This window comes from Ursus arctos, unplaced genomic scaffold, assembly GCF_023065955.2.
Source record: "Ursus arctos isolate Adak ecotype North America unplaced genomic scaffold, UrsArc2.0 scaffold_19, whole genome shotgun sequence".
Taxonomy (NCBI): Eukaryota; Metazoa; Chordata; class Mammalia; order Carnivora; family Ursidae; genus Ursus; species Ursus arctos.
In genome coordinates this window covers 35,916,904-35,935,026 of record NW_026622863.1, presented here as the reverse complement: position 1 = coordinate 35,935,026, position 18,123 = coordinate 35,916,904, and the positions used below count along the sequence as shown (strand labels likewise).

Sequence of the window (18,123 nt, the reverse complement as noted above, 5' to 3'; positions counted from 1 at the left end):
CACCCAAGAAGAAATGCTCCCATGCTTGCTGCCCCAGCCCGGCCCCGGGACACACAGGGCTTCCCCGGGAGCGCACAGGCAGGCTGGTGACACATTAAAGTCATTCTGTGCTTAAAAAAAAAAAAAAAAACCCACAGTCCCCAAATAGTGTCACTTAGACTTAGTTCCCAAACCGGGGTTTAACACATAATCTAATTGCAGTTTCAACCGCCCCAAAAAGGTAGTCGTAACGTGTCCGTCAGGGATTTTTCAGCCCCTGCCAATGAGTCTGCCACCTGGGTCCTCCCTACCCCCCAAAGAAAGAGGAGTGGATCTGCATGATGACATTTTGCTTTTTCCCCTAGAAAGCTCCGTGCATAGAACAATTATTTATTTCATTTTATTTTTTTGCCAATAACTTTTTGCCCCCAGCCTCCTAGAAAAACTCGCCACCTTGTTCCATTCCTTGGACCACCTCTCTGCTGGCTAGGCGGAGCTGCCCCACTCATGCATCCTTCAACAGAAGGGCTGCAGGCTCCCCTCTTCTCCCAAAAGAGCCAACAACACGTAGAATCACAGAAAACTGCTCTTTATTCGAGTCTGAATGTGCAGCAGCCCCTCCCCCCACGGAGGCCCCTCCCCGCAACCCCAACTTTGCCCTGCGCATCTCCCATCCCCCATGCACCTCCCCAGCCCTCCCCAGAAGCGACCCTCCTCCAGCAGGATCCAGCTCGCTCAGGATGTGGGCTTCAGCCTCTGAATTTGCCCACCAGTGGTTTCGAGGGCCAAGCCCCCAGGCCCTGCTGGTCCAGGAGGAGGGACAGCTGCCTGCGAGCATCCTGGTAGGGTCCAGCCTAGGACAGGACAGGAGGAGGGTGGAGACCGCATGCTTGCTGGGGGTGCAGGACAGAGTGGACTGGAGGGGTGGCAAGGCACTGACCTTGGCTGCCTCATAGGTCTTCAAGGTCAGGAGGCGGGACTTCCCGAGAGCTTTGGCAGCCTGGCGGAAGGCCCGGAGAAAGGCTGCCTTGCAGAGGCGGGAGGGGGACCCGAGGCCGGCACTGGAGATGGAGAGAGAAGGCCTGGAGACTGAGCTAACAGGCCCACACCACGCTGCTCACGCTATCTCCTTTCTCACCACGCCATCTTGGGGGGTTCATGGGTGTCACAGGGTGGGTGACAGACACGCCAGCCACGGTCACAGGTCACAGAGCTAGGATCAGAACCCAAGCTGGGAACTGGATGCACCCTCCTACCCCACGGGCAGGGAGACCTGGACCCCTCACCACCATGCCGCCCACGGGCCTTTCTTACTCAGCCTTCACACGCCCGGTGGCCACATCTACAACCTCGACGTCGGTGTCCCCCAGGCTCCAGTTGAGGCTCAGGCCATGGCAGGTGTTGGGGGTAGGATCCAAGGGGGCCACGGGGGGCCCTGCAAACAGGTGCAGCGTGGTACGGGCGTAGGGGGGTGGCAGGCACGGCCCCAAGACCCTGTCTAGATTGGGCCGGTTGTGAATGGCCCTGCTCACAGTTGGGGGGTCGTGGCAGGGGTCAGCTATGGGGACAGAGGCACAAGACAAGGTCTGAGTCACCACCACCCTCTCCCATACACCACCCAGATGCCACCTTCAGCCCTCACCCCAGCCTCCCCAGGACCCTCACCCAGGACAAGGCTGGTGGCATAGAGGGGGGGCAGGAAGTGGGCGAGCAGGGCACCACCCAGCCCCAGCACGGCCCAGCGAGCCAGCTTGTCACTGGTGGAGAGGCAGCCCACATGGGTGTCCCGGAGCGCGGGGGCCACATAGCACACAGGCTTCAGCTCCCCACAGACATGGGCCTGCAGGCGGGAGGGTGGGCTCTGCGGGAGGCTGCCCTCAGAGGTTGGTGGGAGGCTGCAAAGGAGAGCAGAGGGAGCAAAGGCGTAGGTCGCGAGAGTGAGGGCAGTTCTTCCGGCCCCCCTATGCCACCCTGCCCAACCCTGCCAAATTGAGGGCCCCGCCAGGGCCCCGCACGTACTAGATGTCATGAGCAGCTCCCTTGGGGGTGTTGCTGACATAGAGGTGCAGGAAGATCCGGGGCTTGAGGGCAAAGGGGGGCCCAGACCCAGGCTGGGGGGCCAGTACCGACCGTTCCTTGCCCTTGGGGCCACCCTGTGTCACCAACAGGAGCTGGCGGAAAAAGAACCTGGGAGAGGCAGGCAGAGGAGCGGGTCAGGCTGCGGGGTCCTGCATGCTGCCCGGGCTGCTGCCAAGCGCCAGCCCAGCCCACCCCTCACCTGAGCAGGGCCCGGCGGGCTACCACCAGCCCGTGGCAGTCATGCAGCTGCCGCCCGGAGAATTCTAGCCAGCTGGCACAGCTGCTGCTGCCTGTGCCCAGCGCCACCAGCTCATAGATCTCCTTGGCGTGGCCCCTGGCGCCTGGGACCTCTGTAAGGTAAGGGGGCAGAGACATGTCAGCACATGCCAGCAAAGGCAAGGGGACCATGGGGTGTATGTGTGTGTGTGGGTGCGTGTGTGGGTGTGTGGGTGTAGGGGGGGGGTTCCCGAAGTAGGGGCAGGGCAAGCCCTACCTCTCTCCAAGATGACGGCAGCCACAGTCCCCTTACAGGCCCGGTACGGTGAGGTCTGCTCCACCAGACGGTCAAAGCCAGCACTGACCACGGCTGCACAGCGCTGCTCGTGGGTCAGGATGTTCTCTGCAGGTTGGGGAGAGAGTGGAGGTGGGGATCCCACAGACTGTACCCCTCCCCTCACCACAGGGCTTGGGCCAATGGGGGTCCACCTACCTACACTCAGAGGGGCAACTGGAGTCTTGCTGGGGGCCTTTGGGGGCTCTGGAAGAAAGATAGGGGTGGGTTACTATGGGTACCAGGGCCTGCCCGCCTGTCCTTTATCCTTCTGGAAGCCAAGAAGTTCCATTGGTGGGAATGTGAGGGGGGATCATGTTCCAGCAGCCCCAAATTCCTGGGCTGCCCCTCTAGCAGTCCCTGTGCCCCCAGGGTAGGCAGGCTTCAAAGGAATTAGGGCAGCGGTCAGCTCACAGCCCCCTTCCCCAGCTCCCTGCAGGCGAGGTCTTGATGCCCAGATGGTCTCTGCGACAACCCAGCCCTGCAGGCGCACCCTCTTGGGTCACCTGTGCCCCTTACCTGGGCTCCCCAGCTGACTCCGGACGTACCGGAGGGCAGAGAGCGCCGCCTGCTGTCTGGCCTCTGATTTGCTGGTGGCACTGCCCGCCGGGCAGAGCAGCCCGTCCAGCTCCGCGCGCACCGCCCCGAGAAGGGAGAGCAGGGGTCTGCAGAAGGAGGGGCCCTGAAGCAGTGCCCCACACTCCACCCCTGTCAGGGGCCCACCTGAGCCACAGCCCCTCTCAGCCTGCTCCGTCCTGACCCCACCCTTACTTCCACCGAGAAACTATTGGCCGTCAGGCAATTTTGCCATAAAAGAAAATCAGGAAAAATAAGAGGGGCATTCATTAGGAAGGGCGTAAGGACACATGACAAATGAACCACAGAACTAAAATGCACAAAATACAAAATGTTTGACCGCATTCAAAATGCGCACAAAGAACAGGTTTCATTTTGTGGCCTGGACCTGAGGTCTTGTCTTTAAAGCCTCTTGTTCACGTCAGTCTTACATGTTTTTATTTCCTTGTTGATTTGTCTCCTTGCTTGGCAGCACACTTTAGCTTTTTCGCTAAAATTTCTTTCTTCATTAAGAGAGGAATCCGTTTCCAAATACGAGACTGCGTATTTGTAATGGAGTTCTGTTTTGTGTTGTGGAAGCGTCTACACCGTTGTTTGCTCGGGCATATTGTCCCCCGTGCTGGACAGTCCAGAGTTCTCTGGGACATGGGGCTTCAAACTCTGTACGGACCTCTGTGAGGGCTGACAGTTACAGAATATTAAAATGGGGCTTGTGTGTCAGTGGAGCAATGAAACCAAACTGTCAAACAAAACTGTCCACCAGTTTTTTATCTTTCACAGCAAAACTGCCTTATGGCCAATTAGTTACCAGGTGAAAATGCTCATGGCAAAGATGTCAAGAGCAAAGACGCTTATGGCCGGAGTCCCGAGAACCAACCCCTCCCGGCCACAGGCAGCAAGGATGAGCAGAGTGACAGGGAGATGGGGCTGCCAACTCCTGCCTGCCCTGGGCACAGCGTGCCAGGCTTGCTGTAGCCCAGAGAATCCTGACAAGCCCCTCCCCAGTAGGTCCATAGGACCCCATGTGACAGAGGACGCACAGCAAGGGCAGGCGTGGCCCGTGGTGCCTACTGCACCCCCCAGCCTGCCCCCAGCCACACCACTCTGTTTCTTTCCTAGTTTGAAAGGTTCATCCACCAAATGCTATCGTGTCAGGTGTGACTATGACACAAGGCAGAAGAAAACTGGCATCACTTGGTGAAAGGGCGTAAGCCTATTTCAGTTCATGGTTCTCGCTGGTACTCGCTGCTAACTTGTTTCCCAAAAGGGCTGCCCTTTGAGAAGGGAGCCCGCATCTCAGCAAGCCTTGCTAGCACCAAGGTTTACTCCGTTTAAAAGGGCATCCAGAATGCCAACTAGCAGATGCAGGAGATCAGAGAAGTCCCTGGTGCCAGATTCACCACAGAGGGGGGAGTGAAGACCCCTGGGGGGTACCCCCTCATCCGAGTGAGGCCCTCCCAGCTAACACCGGCAGTGGTAGGACAGACAGATCACAGGCCTCCTGGGGGACGTGCAGCCAAGGATGCGAGGTTACCGAGTGCAGTCCCCCCACCCCAATCATAACCTGATTGGGAACCCGAGGAAACAAACCCAAGTGGAGGGATTTTCTACAAAACAACCAGCCCTTACTCTCCAAAAACCTCAGTGTCCTGCACACAAAGGTGGGCCGAGGAACTATGCCACGTGACAGGAGATTAGAGCTGCTCGCAGCTACAGAACAGCTCAGGCTGGAGTGGTAGGGAGGGGCAGAGGGAGAGAGAGAAGCAGACTCCCCACTGAGCAGGGAGCCTGATGTGGACCTCAATCCCAGGACCCCGGGATCATGACCCAAGCCGAAGGCAGATGCCCAACTGACTGAGCCCCCCAGGTGCCCCTCAAACACACCTCTGACATAGAAAACAACCGATCCAGAGCTCATACCCAGACCATCAACCCTAGACCACCGCGTGGTAGGTAAAGGGCAACTAGGGACACCCTCATAACCCCAAAACGTACTCAGTGCCTTGTCTTACACAATTCTAAGCTTAGCCAGCATACCCACCCTGCCTCAACCATTCCCTTCCGAGAAAATCCCAACAAAGTCTCTGCATTCTTCTCTACCCGCTCTTCTGCCTCCTGGCCAACCCTGGTCCCGTCCCCTGTGACCCAGCACGGCGAGCTGTGCCTTCCTAGGGATCTGTCCTTAATTCTTCCATCATGACAATCATCGTGCCTGCTGTCTTACCATCCCCGATTAAAACAAGTTCCAAGTACGTTTTTAATACGGTAGCTTTTTTCGAGCTATTCATTTCGGGTTCTCTCAGACAGTCTTACAAATGCTCCCAACAGCTAGACAGATTCTCTTACCATCTCCTTAGAAACTGGGAACGCTCTGCCTTACGGTTGGGAACGTGAATTTAGGACCTGGGGTATTGCTGTGTGTATCTTGAGTCAGAGGTGCGGGGACACACCGAGGAAGAGGAGAGGACATGCTGACCATCACATCTCCTCGCACTGTTGTCATTATCAAACTGTGCTTGACAACATCTTTCAGTCAGGAGCGGGCCCTCACTTAGGTAGCTCCAATGTTGGCATGGCAACTGTAATTGCATGTAGGTGGCCCTCAAAAACACCCGGGCTGAAAGGCTGGCTAGTTAACCTCTCCAAGCTTCAGATGGGGATAATCCTACCCCTGCTGTGACTTTGCCAGTTAGCTGTCTGGTGGAGCTGGAGCTCCTGGCACCCTGTGGCTCACAGCAGGTTCACCTGGGCTCCAGGGCCCTCCAGGCTCACAGTCCCTTCTACTTCATATGAGGTTAGCCCAGGGAGCGCTGCGGTCCCAGGCCACCGGGCCTCACCTGCTGTCTGGTCCTCTTGGAAGGTCAGGGAGACACCCAGACTGGCTGCATACTGCGCGAGCAAGGCCACGGCCTGGCCCTGTGGTGGGTCCTTGAGCTGCAGGCCCAGCTGCCTGGCTGCCGTCGGGAGGTCCCCGGCAGGCCCTGCGGGGGGGACAGAGACCCTCGGGGACCTCCCCATCTGTCCCCCCAACTCTTCCCGTGCCCAGGCTGCCCCCAGCTCCCCGAATCCGGCCCCCTCCCCGGGCCCACCGTCCCCTGCTGCCGAGGCCTGGGGCTGTCCGCCCCCCCCGTCATTCTCCGCCTTGGGGGTGACCGCAGGCTCCCAAGGATCTTGACCCAGGCTGGCCGTGGGCCGCCAGGGCCTGGGCCTGGGGTTGATTTGCAACGACGCCGCCAAACGGGGCTTCCTGCGGCCACCGTCATCTGCGCCTGAGCCGGTGGCGGCTGCGGAAGCCATGGCCAGATGCGGGGACCAAAGAGGACAGCGGGACCAATCTCACGCTGCCTGCGCCCTTTTACACGTGCCGGTGCGCCTCCGCGAGAGGAGAACGTGGCTTCGCAGCCAAACCAAGGCAAGCTCCGCCCCCGCCTCATTGCTGGCCAATGAGAGCCTGCAGAGCTATGTGAGACACTGTGCCCAGCCAATTGGAACGCCAGTCTCCCGAGTAGCCGCTGCCAGGATGTGGAGCACAGATTGAGCGGTCTCCTGGCCAACATCCCACTTCCGGTGTGGGCTTTCAGGCCAGGGAGTTGGGAGGGGAGGAAGGCAGGTGCTCCCATGACCCTGTTCTCCAGTCTGGAATGGTCCTGGAAGTGAAGGCCTGGGAAGGGGTCTGGGGGTGCAGGTCTAGAGCCATCCCAGGATGCCCCACACTGTACCCATCACAGCAGAGCACCCCAACCGCTAAGCGTGGGGGGGGGGGGCGGTAAATGTCTTTAGCTGATTAATGCAGGTGTTCTCAATTGAAGCAGCCCCACAGCTGATTTTAGGATCCACATTGAAAACTGTCCACCGTAGGTCTTCCTGAAGCCTCTAGCCAAAATTAGCCATTTGGCACCCCCCTCCGTTTTGTTTTGTTTTGTTTTTTTGTTTCAGAAGGGATTTTAAGTTGGCTTATAAAAATACCACAAAACAGCAGTTCTTTAAGATGAGGGACTAGGAATGAAGGACAAATAACAAAACCAAGATGAAGTTAGGGATGAAGACAATTTACATATGGCCTGCTATGATACAATACACAACTGTTTTAAGGCGCCGCACCTTTAACTGAGACAGGAGCCAGCTAACAGAAAAATACGACCAGTTATTCCGTTCACAGTCTGTAAGGTTTGTCGCTCTTGCTGCCGCTGCTAGTGATCGCTGCCTTTGGGTCTTGACCATGCTAACCAGGTAGTGTGGATGCTGGGGCCTAAGAGGAGCAGTTGGTGGAACCAGGAATATTTGACTTGGGAAGAGCGGGGCAGGGTAGATTCACCCTCTCACACGTTTCAAGGAATAGCATCAGGAAGAACAATCCTGGTTTTGGTGGGTATAGTTTAGAGAGTGGACACAGGCGTAAGCAGATAGATGGGACATCACAGCAGTGCTCAGAAATGGAATGATGTCTGCACACAACCACAAAAGAGACAGGAATAGTGTTACCAAGCTCAGAAACAACACCCACGGGAAATTGCATGGACAAATGGGGAAATAGTCATACAATGGACTGTAACCCAACAATAAGAAACTACTGTTACACGCACAACATGGGTGAATCTCCTAGGCATGTTGTGTGAAAGGAGCCAGGCTAAAAACACGATTGTAGTGATATAAATTCCTTGAACTGGCAAAATTAATCTATGGTGATAAAAGTCAGAGTTGTGGTTACTTCTTGAAGGGGATATTGACTGGGAAGCAGCCCTGGGGAATTCTCTAGAGTGGCAGAAATGTTCTCTGTGTTCATCTGGGTGGTGATTATGGGGGGGATACATGTATGTAAAAACTTGATAAGCTGGACACTTAAGACTTGTGCAGTTTACTGCACTATAAGTGTATGTCGGTAACAATAAAATGTAACAGCTTGTTTAGGGGAAGAAAAGAAGCAGGGAAGAAATGGATTGACCTCGCAGTGCAGAAGCTAGATGGAGATCTCCTAAAGATGATATAGAATAGTGGTGTGGTGGGCAAAATAATGGTCCCCCAAAGATGTCCATGTCCTCATTCCCACAGCCTAGGATTATGTTACTTCATATGGCAAGGGGGCATTATGGTTACAGAAGGAACTACGTTTTTTAATCAGCTACGTTTAAGATAGTGAGATTGGGGGCACCTGGCTGACTCCGTACGTGCAGCATGTGACTCGTGATCTCAGGGTTGTGAGTTCGAGCCCTATATTGGGGGGAGAGATTACTTAAAAATAAACTTTTTTTTTTTTTAAAAAGGGAGATTGTTTTGGGGCAATCAATCACCAGGGTCCTTAAATAGGGAAGAGGCAGACAGAGGCAGAATCGGAAAGTTGGCATCATGAGAAAGACTCAACTGGCCTTTGCTGCTGTGAAGGTGAAAGGGGGCCATGAGCCAAGGAATGCAGCTTTCCTAAGACAGAGAAGGCAAGAACGCAGATGCTCCCCTACAGCCTCTAGAAAGGAACACAGCCCTGCTAAAATCTTGGTTTTAGCTCAGTGAGACTCATTTCAGGCTTCTGACCTCTAAACCTGTACAATATTATGTTGTCTTTTTTTTTTTTTTTGAAGATTTATTTATTTTAGAGAGAGTGTAGGGAGGTGGGCAGAGGGAGAGGGAGAGAAAGAATCTCAAGCAGACTTCCTGCTGTGTGCGGAGCCTGATATGGGGCTCTATCCCAGGACCCTGAGATCATGACCTGAGCCAAAACCAAGAGTCAGAGGTTCAACTGACTGAGCCACCCAAGCACCCCCCCCCAGTATTATGTTGTCTGAAGCCGCTAAGTTTGTGGCAATCTGTTACAGCAGTAAGAAAGTAACTAATATAAATGGTCTTCAAACTTTTTTGCGTATATAACCTTAAAACAATTTTGAAAAATATACATCCCCAATTTTTAGTCGTAAGTTTAAATAGTTACAAAAGCAGCAATTTCTAATTTGTTATATGTTATAATCATCTTTCCAGTATGTTTCCACCAAAACCATGGAGATGCCAGCTTCACTTATTCCATTTATGAAAAACACTCTCCAAATGGCATCATTGGCAAAGCCTCCCCTCATAATCAAATGAGTCAGCTAAAACAGAATTACTGCCTATTGTAAACAGTCGGACTTTATTTTTTTCAGTTTAAGTAAAAGTGTTGGCATTCATTTCATCCCCTCTTCCAATTATTCAAGTACTTACCAATTATCCACTCTCCCAGATGTTTGGGGTGCAGCGGTGACCAGCCAGCAAGAGTTCCTGCCCTCATAGAGTGACTTCTGCGTTCTAAGACAGCTGAGAAGGCACACGGCCTAACCGAGAGGTTGAAGTTTTGATGTGATAGAGATTTGCATTTTCTTTTTCTTTCTTTTTTTTTTAAAGCTGCCGTCTTGAAATATACCACACGTACAGAAAAGTGTACAGATCATTTGATGAGTTTTCACACCCCGAACCCATTCATGTAACCAGCACTGAGATGAATGTAGCATTGTCAGCTCCCAAAAGGCCCCCTTCTGCGTTCTTCCATCACTATTTCTTATTGAACCAATTTTTCTCAGTCTAATGGGGACTCTTTCCTGTAGGAATCCTGCTTTTTGGAATTCCCTGCTTGGTTGGCACCCATCTTAGGCAATACTCCACAGTGGGGAAGAAAGTGAATGTGGAAAGGCGAAAGTGTCTGATCTCAAGCACTTCCCTGATAAAAACTACGTAGATGGAAGTTTGGAAATGGATTTGAAAAAGATAATAGTTCTCAAAGTGTGGTGCCTGGACCAGCAGCATCAGTATCACCTGGGAACTCATTAGAAATGCAAATTCTTGAATCACATCCCAGACCTACTGAACTGGAAACTCTGGGAGTGGGGCCCAGCAAACTAGTTAATAAGCCCTTGAGGGGATTCTGTTGCACGCTCAATTTTGAGAGCTATTGGTTTAAGATAATGGTAAGATTTATGATTAAACAGTAGTTCTTAAAGTGTGTCCCCCAGACAAGCACAATCAGCATCACCTGGGAATTTAGGAATACAAATTATTAGGTCCCACCCCACCCAGAAACTGTTTTACATCCCATTCAGATGATGCGATGAAAGCTAGAATTTGAGAAGCAATGCTTAGAGCTATACTTGCTTGACCACTGGGAGAGCCTCATGCACTCTAGGGGTTCCCGTACTCCTAGTTGTAAAGCCTGCTTCAAAGGGTATGAAGACAATTAATTGAATTTCTACTCACTAATCCAGTGCCTGGCTCATACTGGTGCTCAGTGCGTGTTCGCTAAGTGAATTAACTTAATAGTCAACAACAAGCCTGCGAAGTAGGAAGTAAAGCAGGCAATAAGATTCGAACCCCCGTCGGACTGCCCTACAGTAAGCAAACTCGATTAGACGACGCTTCTACTGCCCAAGGGGCCGCCTCCACTCCCATTCCCCCTCCACCCGGGAGGTGGCGCTCTAGGGCGCCTGCGGAGGCCACGCATGGAGGCGGGACTTCCTGCCTTCGAGGGAGCACTTCCGGTCCGGCCCGGAAGACCGTTAAGTGTGCCTGTGCTGCCGTTCCATTCCGGGCGCTGGGATCGGGGTGTAGTTGGCCGGCTCCCTCGTGGCTCGTGGGTCTGCCGAGTGTCCCGCGGAGGTCCGAGTCCCCGACAAGCACAGCGGGGCCCGGGCCAGGTAAGCGCGCGCGCCGCCGGGACGGCGGGGGGGGTGGGGTGGGGTGTCCCCGGGCCGGGAGAGGAGCTCAGGCTTGGCCTATGCTCGGGTCCGCGGGCCCCACGGTGTGTGACTTTGCGACAGGTCGCCCCACAGCTGCACTGTGGGTTGTCAGCTCCTACCTCACGGAGCGGGAAGGACCCCACAAATGCAACGCGTGGCGGCAGCTGGCCGGCATGCAGCGGTTCCCGCGGGGTCTCTGCGGTGGTCGGACGTGAGGGCGGGAAATGAGTCTGTTTTGTTTAGGGGCTTTTCCGAGGTCGGGGGCTCCACCAGCGCCCTCTGCCTGCCCGGCTTTGTTTGAGGTTCATTCACTTCTGCGTTTGTTCTTTCGATTTATACGTACTGATTGTTGTTGTGGAGCAAATACGGAGGTACTGGGAAGAAAGGAAGTCCCTTTCCCATGCGGACTGTTAGAGCAGTTTGGAATCAGATAGTTTCATCTTTGAATATCTAATCACACATTGCAATGCGTGTTCTGGGGGTAAGGGTGCAGGTGTTGCGGACAGAACCTGCAGGAGGCTTGCGATCTGGAAATCTGAAGGATGAGTAGGATTTCGTAGGTGGGTGGAAAGGATTTTGGCGTTCATTCGAAGCGCAGAGATGGTGTGCAGTGAAAAGTACGGTGAGGAAATGCCAAAGGACGTAGGTGTGATTGGAGCCCAGGCTCAAGAGAGGAGGTAGAGATGAGTTGGGAGCCGAGTGTTTGGAGACAGGACCTCGCTGGTTTATCAGGCATGCAGCCACCGCTGGGAGGCGCGGGTGCCCCCTGACTGCAATTAGGACCGTGGGTCTTGTGGTAGCCAGTGTTTTGCACAAGGATTCACTGAGCTCTCTGTTGATTCAGGCCACTGCCCTCTCCTGTTATGTTTTGGGAAGGAGGGTGAGGGCAGCAGCCCAACTCCAGGAACTCAGGAGTGGATCAGATACTTCCCTGCCCTGGGAGAGCTCCCTTATCTCAGAAATAAGGCTTTACATAGAGACCACAATTAGAGTGAGGCTGATGTGCCATGAGATAAACATGTTCGTTCCTTTGAGAGGTATTTACTGGCTTTTACTGTGTGGCGGGTGTTGTGTGCAGTGCCGAGAGTACGTGGATGCGTGGGGTTACAGAATAAATGGATACAATGCAGTGGCAGTTCCAAGGGAAAAGATTTTTGTTTACCAAGACTGCTGCTGGTGTTTGCCTGTGGATGCCTGGGAGTGGAGTGGTTCAGAACTTGGACTTTGAATTGGCTGGGGGATCAAGCTGTTGGCCTTGGGGGGTTCGCTGTTCCCCGAGCTTCAGTTTCCTGAACTCCAAAATAGGGGCAACAGACGGATAAAAGAGGTAGTCCGTGTCTGGCAGTTCAGTAAGTGAACACTGCTGTTATTTTTGTGGTTAGTAAAAGAAGAGGGATGGTGTGGCTGCTTATTTTTCTAGAGCAGTTTGAATTTGGCAAAACCCTTTGACATAAATTGAAATTTTTAAAAATTGTTTTTCCTTTGACATCAATTTATTGTTATTCAGCACAGGGTCAGTTATATTTTCCACAAGGTACTGTACTTGCAAGTGGGAAGACAGATGAATCAGGCTCCGTCCTGGCTTTGGGGGAACTTGAGCTGGTCTTGGGAGTGTAGCCTGGGGTGTAGGGTGCGTGGTCTACCAACGAGTGATTGTAATACAGGAGAGCCACGGAAGAAGCTGCCCCCTCACCACCTGTCTGACTTCATCCCCTCCCATTGTCCTCCTTGTTCATTCTGTGGCCTCGCTGCTCTTTCTCACACACTTTCCTGCTCCAGGACTTTTGTACTTACTTTCATTCTGCCAGGACCCCTCGTCCCAGTTGTCTGCATGGTTCTGTTCCTCGTTAGGTTCAGGCTGTGCCAAATGCCCCCTTCTGAGCGAGGCTTTCCCCGTCTCCTGCTGCCCATCACATTGCCATCCCCTGCCTCGTGGTTGGTTGGTTGGTTTTAATATTAGTACTTAGTAATATCTGGCAGTAGGCTGCATATTTATTTGTTCCTTATTATCTATCTTCTCAAATGAAATATAAAATATAATCCTGTTAGGGCAGTTTTTACTCTCCCAGGAACCCTGGAAGGCATTCTCAGATTCAAGTTTCTGAGAAGGCGTGATGTGTGGTTCTTGTTTTCCAGGATGGACTTCCCCAGCTCCCTCCGACCCACGCTGTTCAGGACGGGCCCCCTTGGTCTGAGTAATGTCCCTGACATGTCCTTCATGTGTAGCTGGAGAGACACCCTGACCCTGCCAGAGTCCCTGCCCAAGAACTCTGAGGTGAGGAGGGCGGGGAGAGCCCTGGCAGCGGCCCCTTTGCTGGCCCCCTTTGCAGCACTCACACCAGGTGTCAGGGACTCAGGTGGGGTGGCATTGGCACTAATCTGCCAAGACACAGGCTGAGCCAGAATCCCCACTTGGGGTTGCAGGGGACGGCCGCTCTCCACAGAGGGTTTCCCTCCGTCTTCCTTTCCTGCCTTTGCTCAGCAGATGCTCAGTGCTGAGCCCCTGCAGTGTGCGGGGTGGGGGGGCCTTGTTAGGCCCTGGCAATCCAGCATGAATAAATCAGAGACATTCCCTGCCCTGTGGGACTTAGGGTTAGGGCCAGTGGGACAAGTGACCAAAGGAGAGCTCTGCCTGAAACCCAGAGGGTGGTCATACAGCACAGTGGGGAGGACACGGGGCGGGGGGGGGGAAGGGGGGAGAGACCTCTGGTGACAGGAAGGACAAGCGGCTTTCCCTGGCAGCCTAAGCCATCTGGCTCCCATTTGGAAACAGGCTGCTTAAGAATAATGCCAGGCAGATTGGGGGGGGGGGTGACAAGAGAGGGCTTCAGGTCCATTCGGTCTCCTCTGGGAGCCCAGCTTGCTGGCGCTTGTACCCCTGAGTGTTGGAGCTAAATTGTCTCAGGCCAGCCCAGCACTGGGGACTGGAGTGGCCTGTGGGCTCCCTGAGTCAGTAACCGTGAGGTCTCCTGAGTGGAAGTGAGAATCAGGCGGCACTCGGGTCAGCCAGTAATGGCACAGGGCTGGGGGGAGCTGCAGCTCAGAGGCGCGGACTGGCCGCAGGCTCCCAGCCCCTCTCTTAACCAGCTGTTTCCCTGCGAGCCTCCCTGTGCCTCCATTTCTTCACCAGTAAAGCTGTAATGACGTCGTACCAATGAGTACATCAAAATAAATAGGCACTTGGCTGGCTCGGTGGGTAGAACGTGCCACTCTTGATCTCAGAGTCTCAGTGAGTTCAAGCCCCACCCTGGGCGTCACACCTACTTAAAACAAAAATTGAAAGACAAATAAAAAATTTTAAAAAAGGTGCGTGCCAGTGCTGCACCTGGCCTGGGACCGTGCTCACTGTGTTCCTGTCGGGCTCGTGTTTCCTCAGAATGGGGCGCCACACTTGTCCACGGTTCTGCTCTGGGAGCCAGAGACCCCCGGACCCCTACCTCTGCTGCCTCCTGGTCCTGGTAAGGGTCTTGGTCCCTGGGGCTCCCTTCTAAGCTGTTCCCCGTGTTACTTCTGTCCCCCACCTCCCACCCAAAGGCCTTCCCTCTCCCCGCTGGTGGCCTCCAGTCATCTGGGGTACCCGGCCCCATTTCTGGGCCCTCTCCAGTTCCTGAACAAACCCCTTCTCCAGCCTCACTCTTCCTTCAGATCCCTGGGACCCTGGGGTGACTGCCCAGGACCTGCTTTTCCGGGGAGGTTTCCCATTCCGAAGGAAGCCGCAGGCCGTGCTGGACGTTACTGAACAGGTAAGTAACCCCACAGTGGGCAGTGCTGTGTGGCGGGGGCTGTGCACAGTGACCCGGCCTCCTTTCCCGCAGCTCAGCCGCTTCCTGTGGGATCATGGGGACATAGCCTTTGCACCCCTGGGGAAGCTGATGCTGGAGAATTTCAAACTGGAGGGAGCACGGGTGAGTAACCCCTGTCTAGCCAGGAGAGGGGGCTCCCCATTTCTTGGGGTAACCTCGCATGTGCGAGCTTGACAAGGCCTTTCTACACAGAGCCGTTCTAAGAAGAAGACAGTGGTCAGTGTGAAGAGGCTACTCCAGGACCTCGGTGGACACCAGCCCTGGGGGCAAGTGGCTAGTGAGAAAGGACGGGCTGGGAAGGCCTAGCTGGGGTGATGTGGGAGCAGCCAGGGCACTGATCCAGGCTCCCCTCAGCTTCCTCTGTGCCGTGCAGTCAGGGGCCGCAGTTCCTCATACCAAACTGCCAACTCTAAGTGGAAGCGGGAGTTAGATTTATGAGCTGCAGGCATGGCTGCATCTAGGTGTTCAAATAACGTTACTAGGGCTCTGTCTCTTTATTTTCTCCTTCACTCGGCTTTGCTTGGCTTAATTCCTGGACAAACTGTTGCTAAGTGGCAGTGAGATGGTTTATGATTTCAAGGAAGAAGCTAGTGTTTTTCCTGAGGCACCAGCAAAAGCCCTGGGAAGGGTGTGGTTGGCATGGCCTGGGTGTCTGTCTCCTCCACGAGCCGCTCACTGTGGCCAGAGGCGACAGAGGACCACCCTTACAGCAGGGGACTAGGGTGGAATCATTTCCCAAAGGAAGAAATTCTAGGTTGATTTAAAAAATGCATCTACTGGCCTGGCCTCTCTTGCAATGGGACCTAGTCCTCCTCTCGGTCACTGTCACCACCTGATCCTACTGCCGTTCCCTCGTCCTCAGCTGCCCCTGGGCTTTCCTCAGCTTCCGACAGCGCCGGTTCTCCATCCTCGGGGGCCCTGTCCTGGGCAAGTCCGTGGCCAGCCTCCTGGGGGAGCTGCTGTATGAGGAGCTGGCTACGCGGTGGGAGCAGCTGCTCCTGGATGATGCATTCACCGGGGGCGCTTTGGCCTGGGTGCCCGGGAGGACGGCCCAGGTTGGACAGTTGGTCTACCCTGCGGGAGGTGCTCTAGACAAGCTCTGTATCCTTTCTCAGAGGCAGGAGGGGGCGGAGGAGGCTCCCTTTGGTGGAGGAGGTGCTCTCAGCATGGTCCAGGACAATGGCGGGGTATTGGGGGACTTGCAGTGACCAGAGCTCATACGCTTATCCTTAGCCAGAGACTCAGGTTTCCAAGAGGTCAGTCTCACCCCAGGCGGTGACCCTCAGGCTCTCGGGGACCCTGGCCACATCCAGCTCCAAGGACCTGTCCGGCAGGTGGTGACCCGCACTGTGCAAGGGGAATGTGAGTCCCTTGGACACCTCCCTCACTCCCACCTCCCTTCCTCCCTGACTGACTGACCTGCTACCTAACTCTGACCCTGTCCATCCCTCAGCTCTGCTGGCTGTCCGCTCTGACTACCACTGTGCCCTGTGGAAGGTCAGTAAGCAGGGGCGACCCGCCCCCCTCCAGGTGCTGCAGGTCGGGAAGGGGGCCACAGGGATCAGCCTCAGGTGAGGGGCTCAGTCGGGCTGGTGTGTGCAGAGCTGGGCATGGGAAAAGGGTGGGGGGGTCAACTGACCCTCCTTGTGCCCTGCAGCCCTCACCTGCCTGGGGAGCTGGCTGTCTGCAGCCGTTCCGGAGCCGTCTGTCTGTGGACCCCCCAGGATGGGTAATGCCCCTTTCCTGTGAAAATCCTCCACCGCTAGAAACAGCCCCCCAGAACCACAGCCCATGCTCCCTGCGCAACGTGTCCTGGGCACCCCCCAGGCCATCTCCCCACCCATGCTGGCCTATCTCCCCAAGGCTGCAGCAAGTCTACAAGGACCCTGAGACCCTTGTGTTCTGCGACCCCTCTCCCTGGCGTTGGGCAGATTTCACCGCTCACCCCCGGGTGCTGACTGTGGGGGACCGCACTGGAGTGAAAATGATTGACGCCCAGGTGAGCGGACAGGACTGGCACAGGCATAGCCGTGGGACAGGGCAGACGCCTGGGGGAGGGCTGGGAATCTTCGCCAGAGGACATGAAGAGCGGCAGGACCATGAGCCTTGCCTGCCTGGTGGGGGGACTGGCAACCCCCGGCTGTGGGAGGGCTGACCTGGGTTTCTCCCCCAGGGCCCACCTGGCTGTGGTCTGCTGCTTTTTCGTGGGGGCGCAGAAGCTTCATGCCAGAAGGGAGAACGTGTCCTGCTGACCCAGTACCTGGGGGAGTGCAGCCCCGAGTCTCTGCATCCCACACTCCATCTCATCTGTACCCAGGTGAGCAGCACCCTTCCCTCCTCTGCCCTGTGCACTGTGTCAGGTGGGACAACTCGGGCAAAACAGGAATCAAGAGACTGATGAGTCTGTGGTTAGAGTGTGCTGACAGACAGGTGGCAAAGGCCTCACGGGGAGGGGCCGCTGAGCGGAGCTCTAAGGAGGCCCCTCGGTGAAGGAGGAAAGACATGGGGTGTCAGGGGAACAGTCTGTGCAATGTGGGACAGTCCCTGTGTGTTGAGGTAAAGGGGAAGCGGTCTGAGGGTCTGCCACCCCCCTCCCCACCTCCAGGACCCTGGGGTGTTAGCAGGTGTGTCTCGAGCACAGGTTCCGGGATTGGATGGGTTTGGGGAAGGCCTGGGGAAGGCCAGGTGGGTTCTGTGTCACACGACTGCTCTGCGTCTCTCCTGAGAGTCACTGCCGTGTGGTATTCCAAGAGATACACCTGGGAAATGCCCCCGTGTGGTGCTACACAGTGGGGACGGGAGGGGCGTCAGGGCAGTCATGGTGCTGGGACAGCTCTGGGGCTTGAACCTTTCTTGAGAGCCACACAGAGCAGCTTGTCCCATCAGACACTTTTCTCATGCCTCAGTCACAGTCCCCTTCTCCACGGTCTCTCCACACACACACACACACATGCCCATGCACCCGCCGCCCTTGTGGCCTCCCTTGGTTGCTGCCCCTGCTAGGTCACTGCCCCCCTCGGTCCCAGTCCCCTTTGGTCATAGCCTCCCCCCTACAACCCCCATTCACCCCCATTGTAGTGTTCTTCAGTCTGGCCTTGTCTCTCCACACACATCTCCCCCATCACATCCCTCCCCCTGCCCTGACTCATCCCCCCCAGTCAGAGTCTCCCTCAGTCACAGCCGTGTGTCTTCTTGTCGTCTTGTTTCCTTTCGGCCCCCAGTTCTCGCTCTACCTGGTGGATGAGCGCCTCCCCTTGGTGCCCATGCTGAAGTGGAACCACGACCTCCCTTCTGCTCCCCTGTGGGCCCAGCTGCTGCCCCCGCCCCGCCCTGGCTGCCCGCAGCCACTGCTCCTGGGGGGCCAGGGCGGGCACCTGCAGCTGCTGCACCTCACAGGTAAGACTCTGGGCCAGGGCGGGAGGCAGGCAGGAAGATGGGCGGGGCC

The 18,123-nt window shown here is 55.4% G+C and overlaps 2 protein-coding genes across 3 annotated transcripts in view; one reads left to right on the top strand and one right to left on the bottom strand.

Annotated features, from left to right (window-relative positions):
- Positions 1 to 728: 728 nt before the first annotated feature.
- Positions 729 to 6,481, bottom strand: ADAD2 (adenosine deaminase domain containing 2). Its single transcript, XM_026493718.2, is given in 11 exon segments — positions 729 to 833; positions 920 to 1,040; positions 1,294 to 1,537; positions 1,645 to 1,874; positions 1,999 to 2,166; positions 2,258 to 2,408; positions 2,552 to 2,677; positions 2,768 to 2,815; positions 3,128 to 3,251; positions 3,254 to 3,273; positions 6,022 to 6,481. Coding segments are annotated over 11 exon segments (1,797 nt in total).
- A 4,181-nt stretch (positions 6,482 to 10,662) lies between these two features.
- Positions 10,663 to 18,123, top strand: part of TAF1C (TATA-box binding protein associated factor, RNA polymerase I subunit C) — an 11,026-nt gene continuing 3,565 nt past the window's right edge. The window contains exons 1-13 of one of the 2 annotated variants that reach the window (XM_026495333.4): positions 10,663 to 10,833; positions 13,012 to 13,150; positions 14,252 to 14,333; positions 14,521 to 14,618; positions 14,691 to 14,780; positions 14,871 to 14,944; positions 15,541 to 15,779; positions 15,924 to 16,040; positions 16,132 to 16,249; positions 16,336 to 16,407; positions 16,542 to 16,677; positions 16,852 to 16,995; positions 17,900 to 18,074. In XM_026495333.4, the coding sequence (XP_026351118.2) occupies positions 13,013 to 13,150; positions 14,252 to 14,333; positions 14,521 to 14,618; positions 14,691 to 14,780; positions 14,871 to 14,944; positions 15,541 to 15,779; positions 15,924 to 16,040; positions 16,132 to 16,249; positions 16,336 to 16,407; positions 16,542 to 16,677; positions 16,852 to 16,995; positions 17,900 to 18,074 (1,483 nt within the window). In that variant the 5' untranslated portion in view covers positions 10,663 to 10,833; position 13,012. The remainder of the gene's footprint in view (positions 10,834 to 13,011; positions 13,151 to 14,251; positions 14,334 to 14,520; positions 14,619 to 14,690; positions 14,781 to 14,870; positions 14,945 to 15,540; positions 15,780 to 15,923; positions 16,041 to 16,131; positions 16,250 to 16,335; positions 16,408 to 16,541; positions 16,678 to 16,851; positions 16,996 to 17,899; positions 18,075 to 18,123) is intronic. The other variant, XM_057314470.1, reaches the window with a different exon arrangement.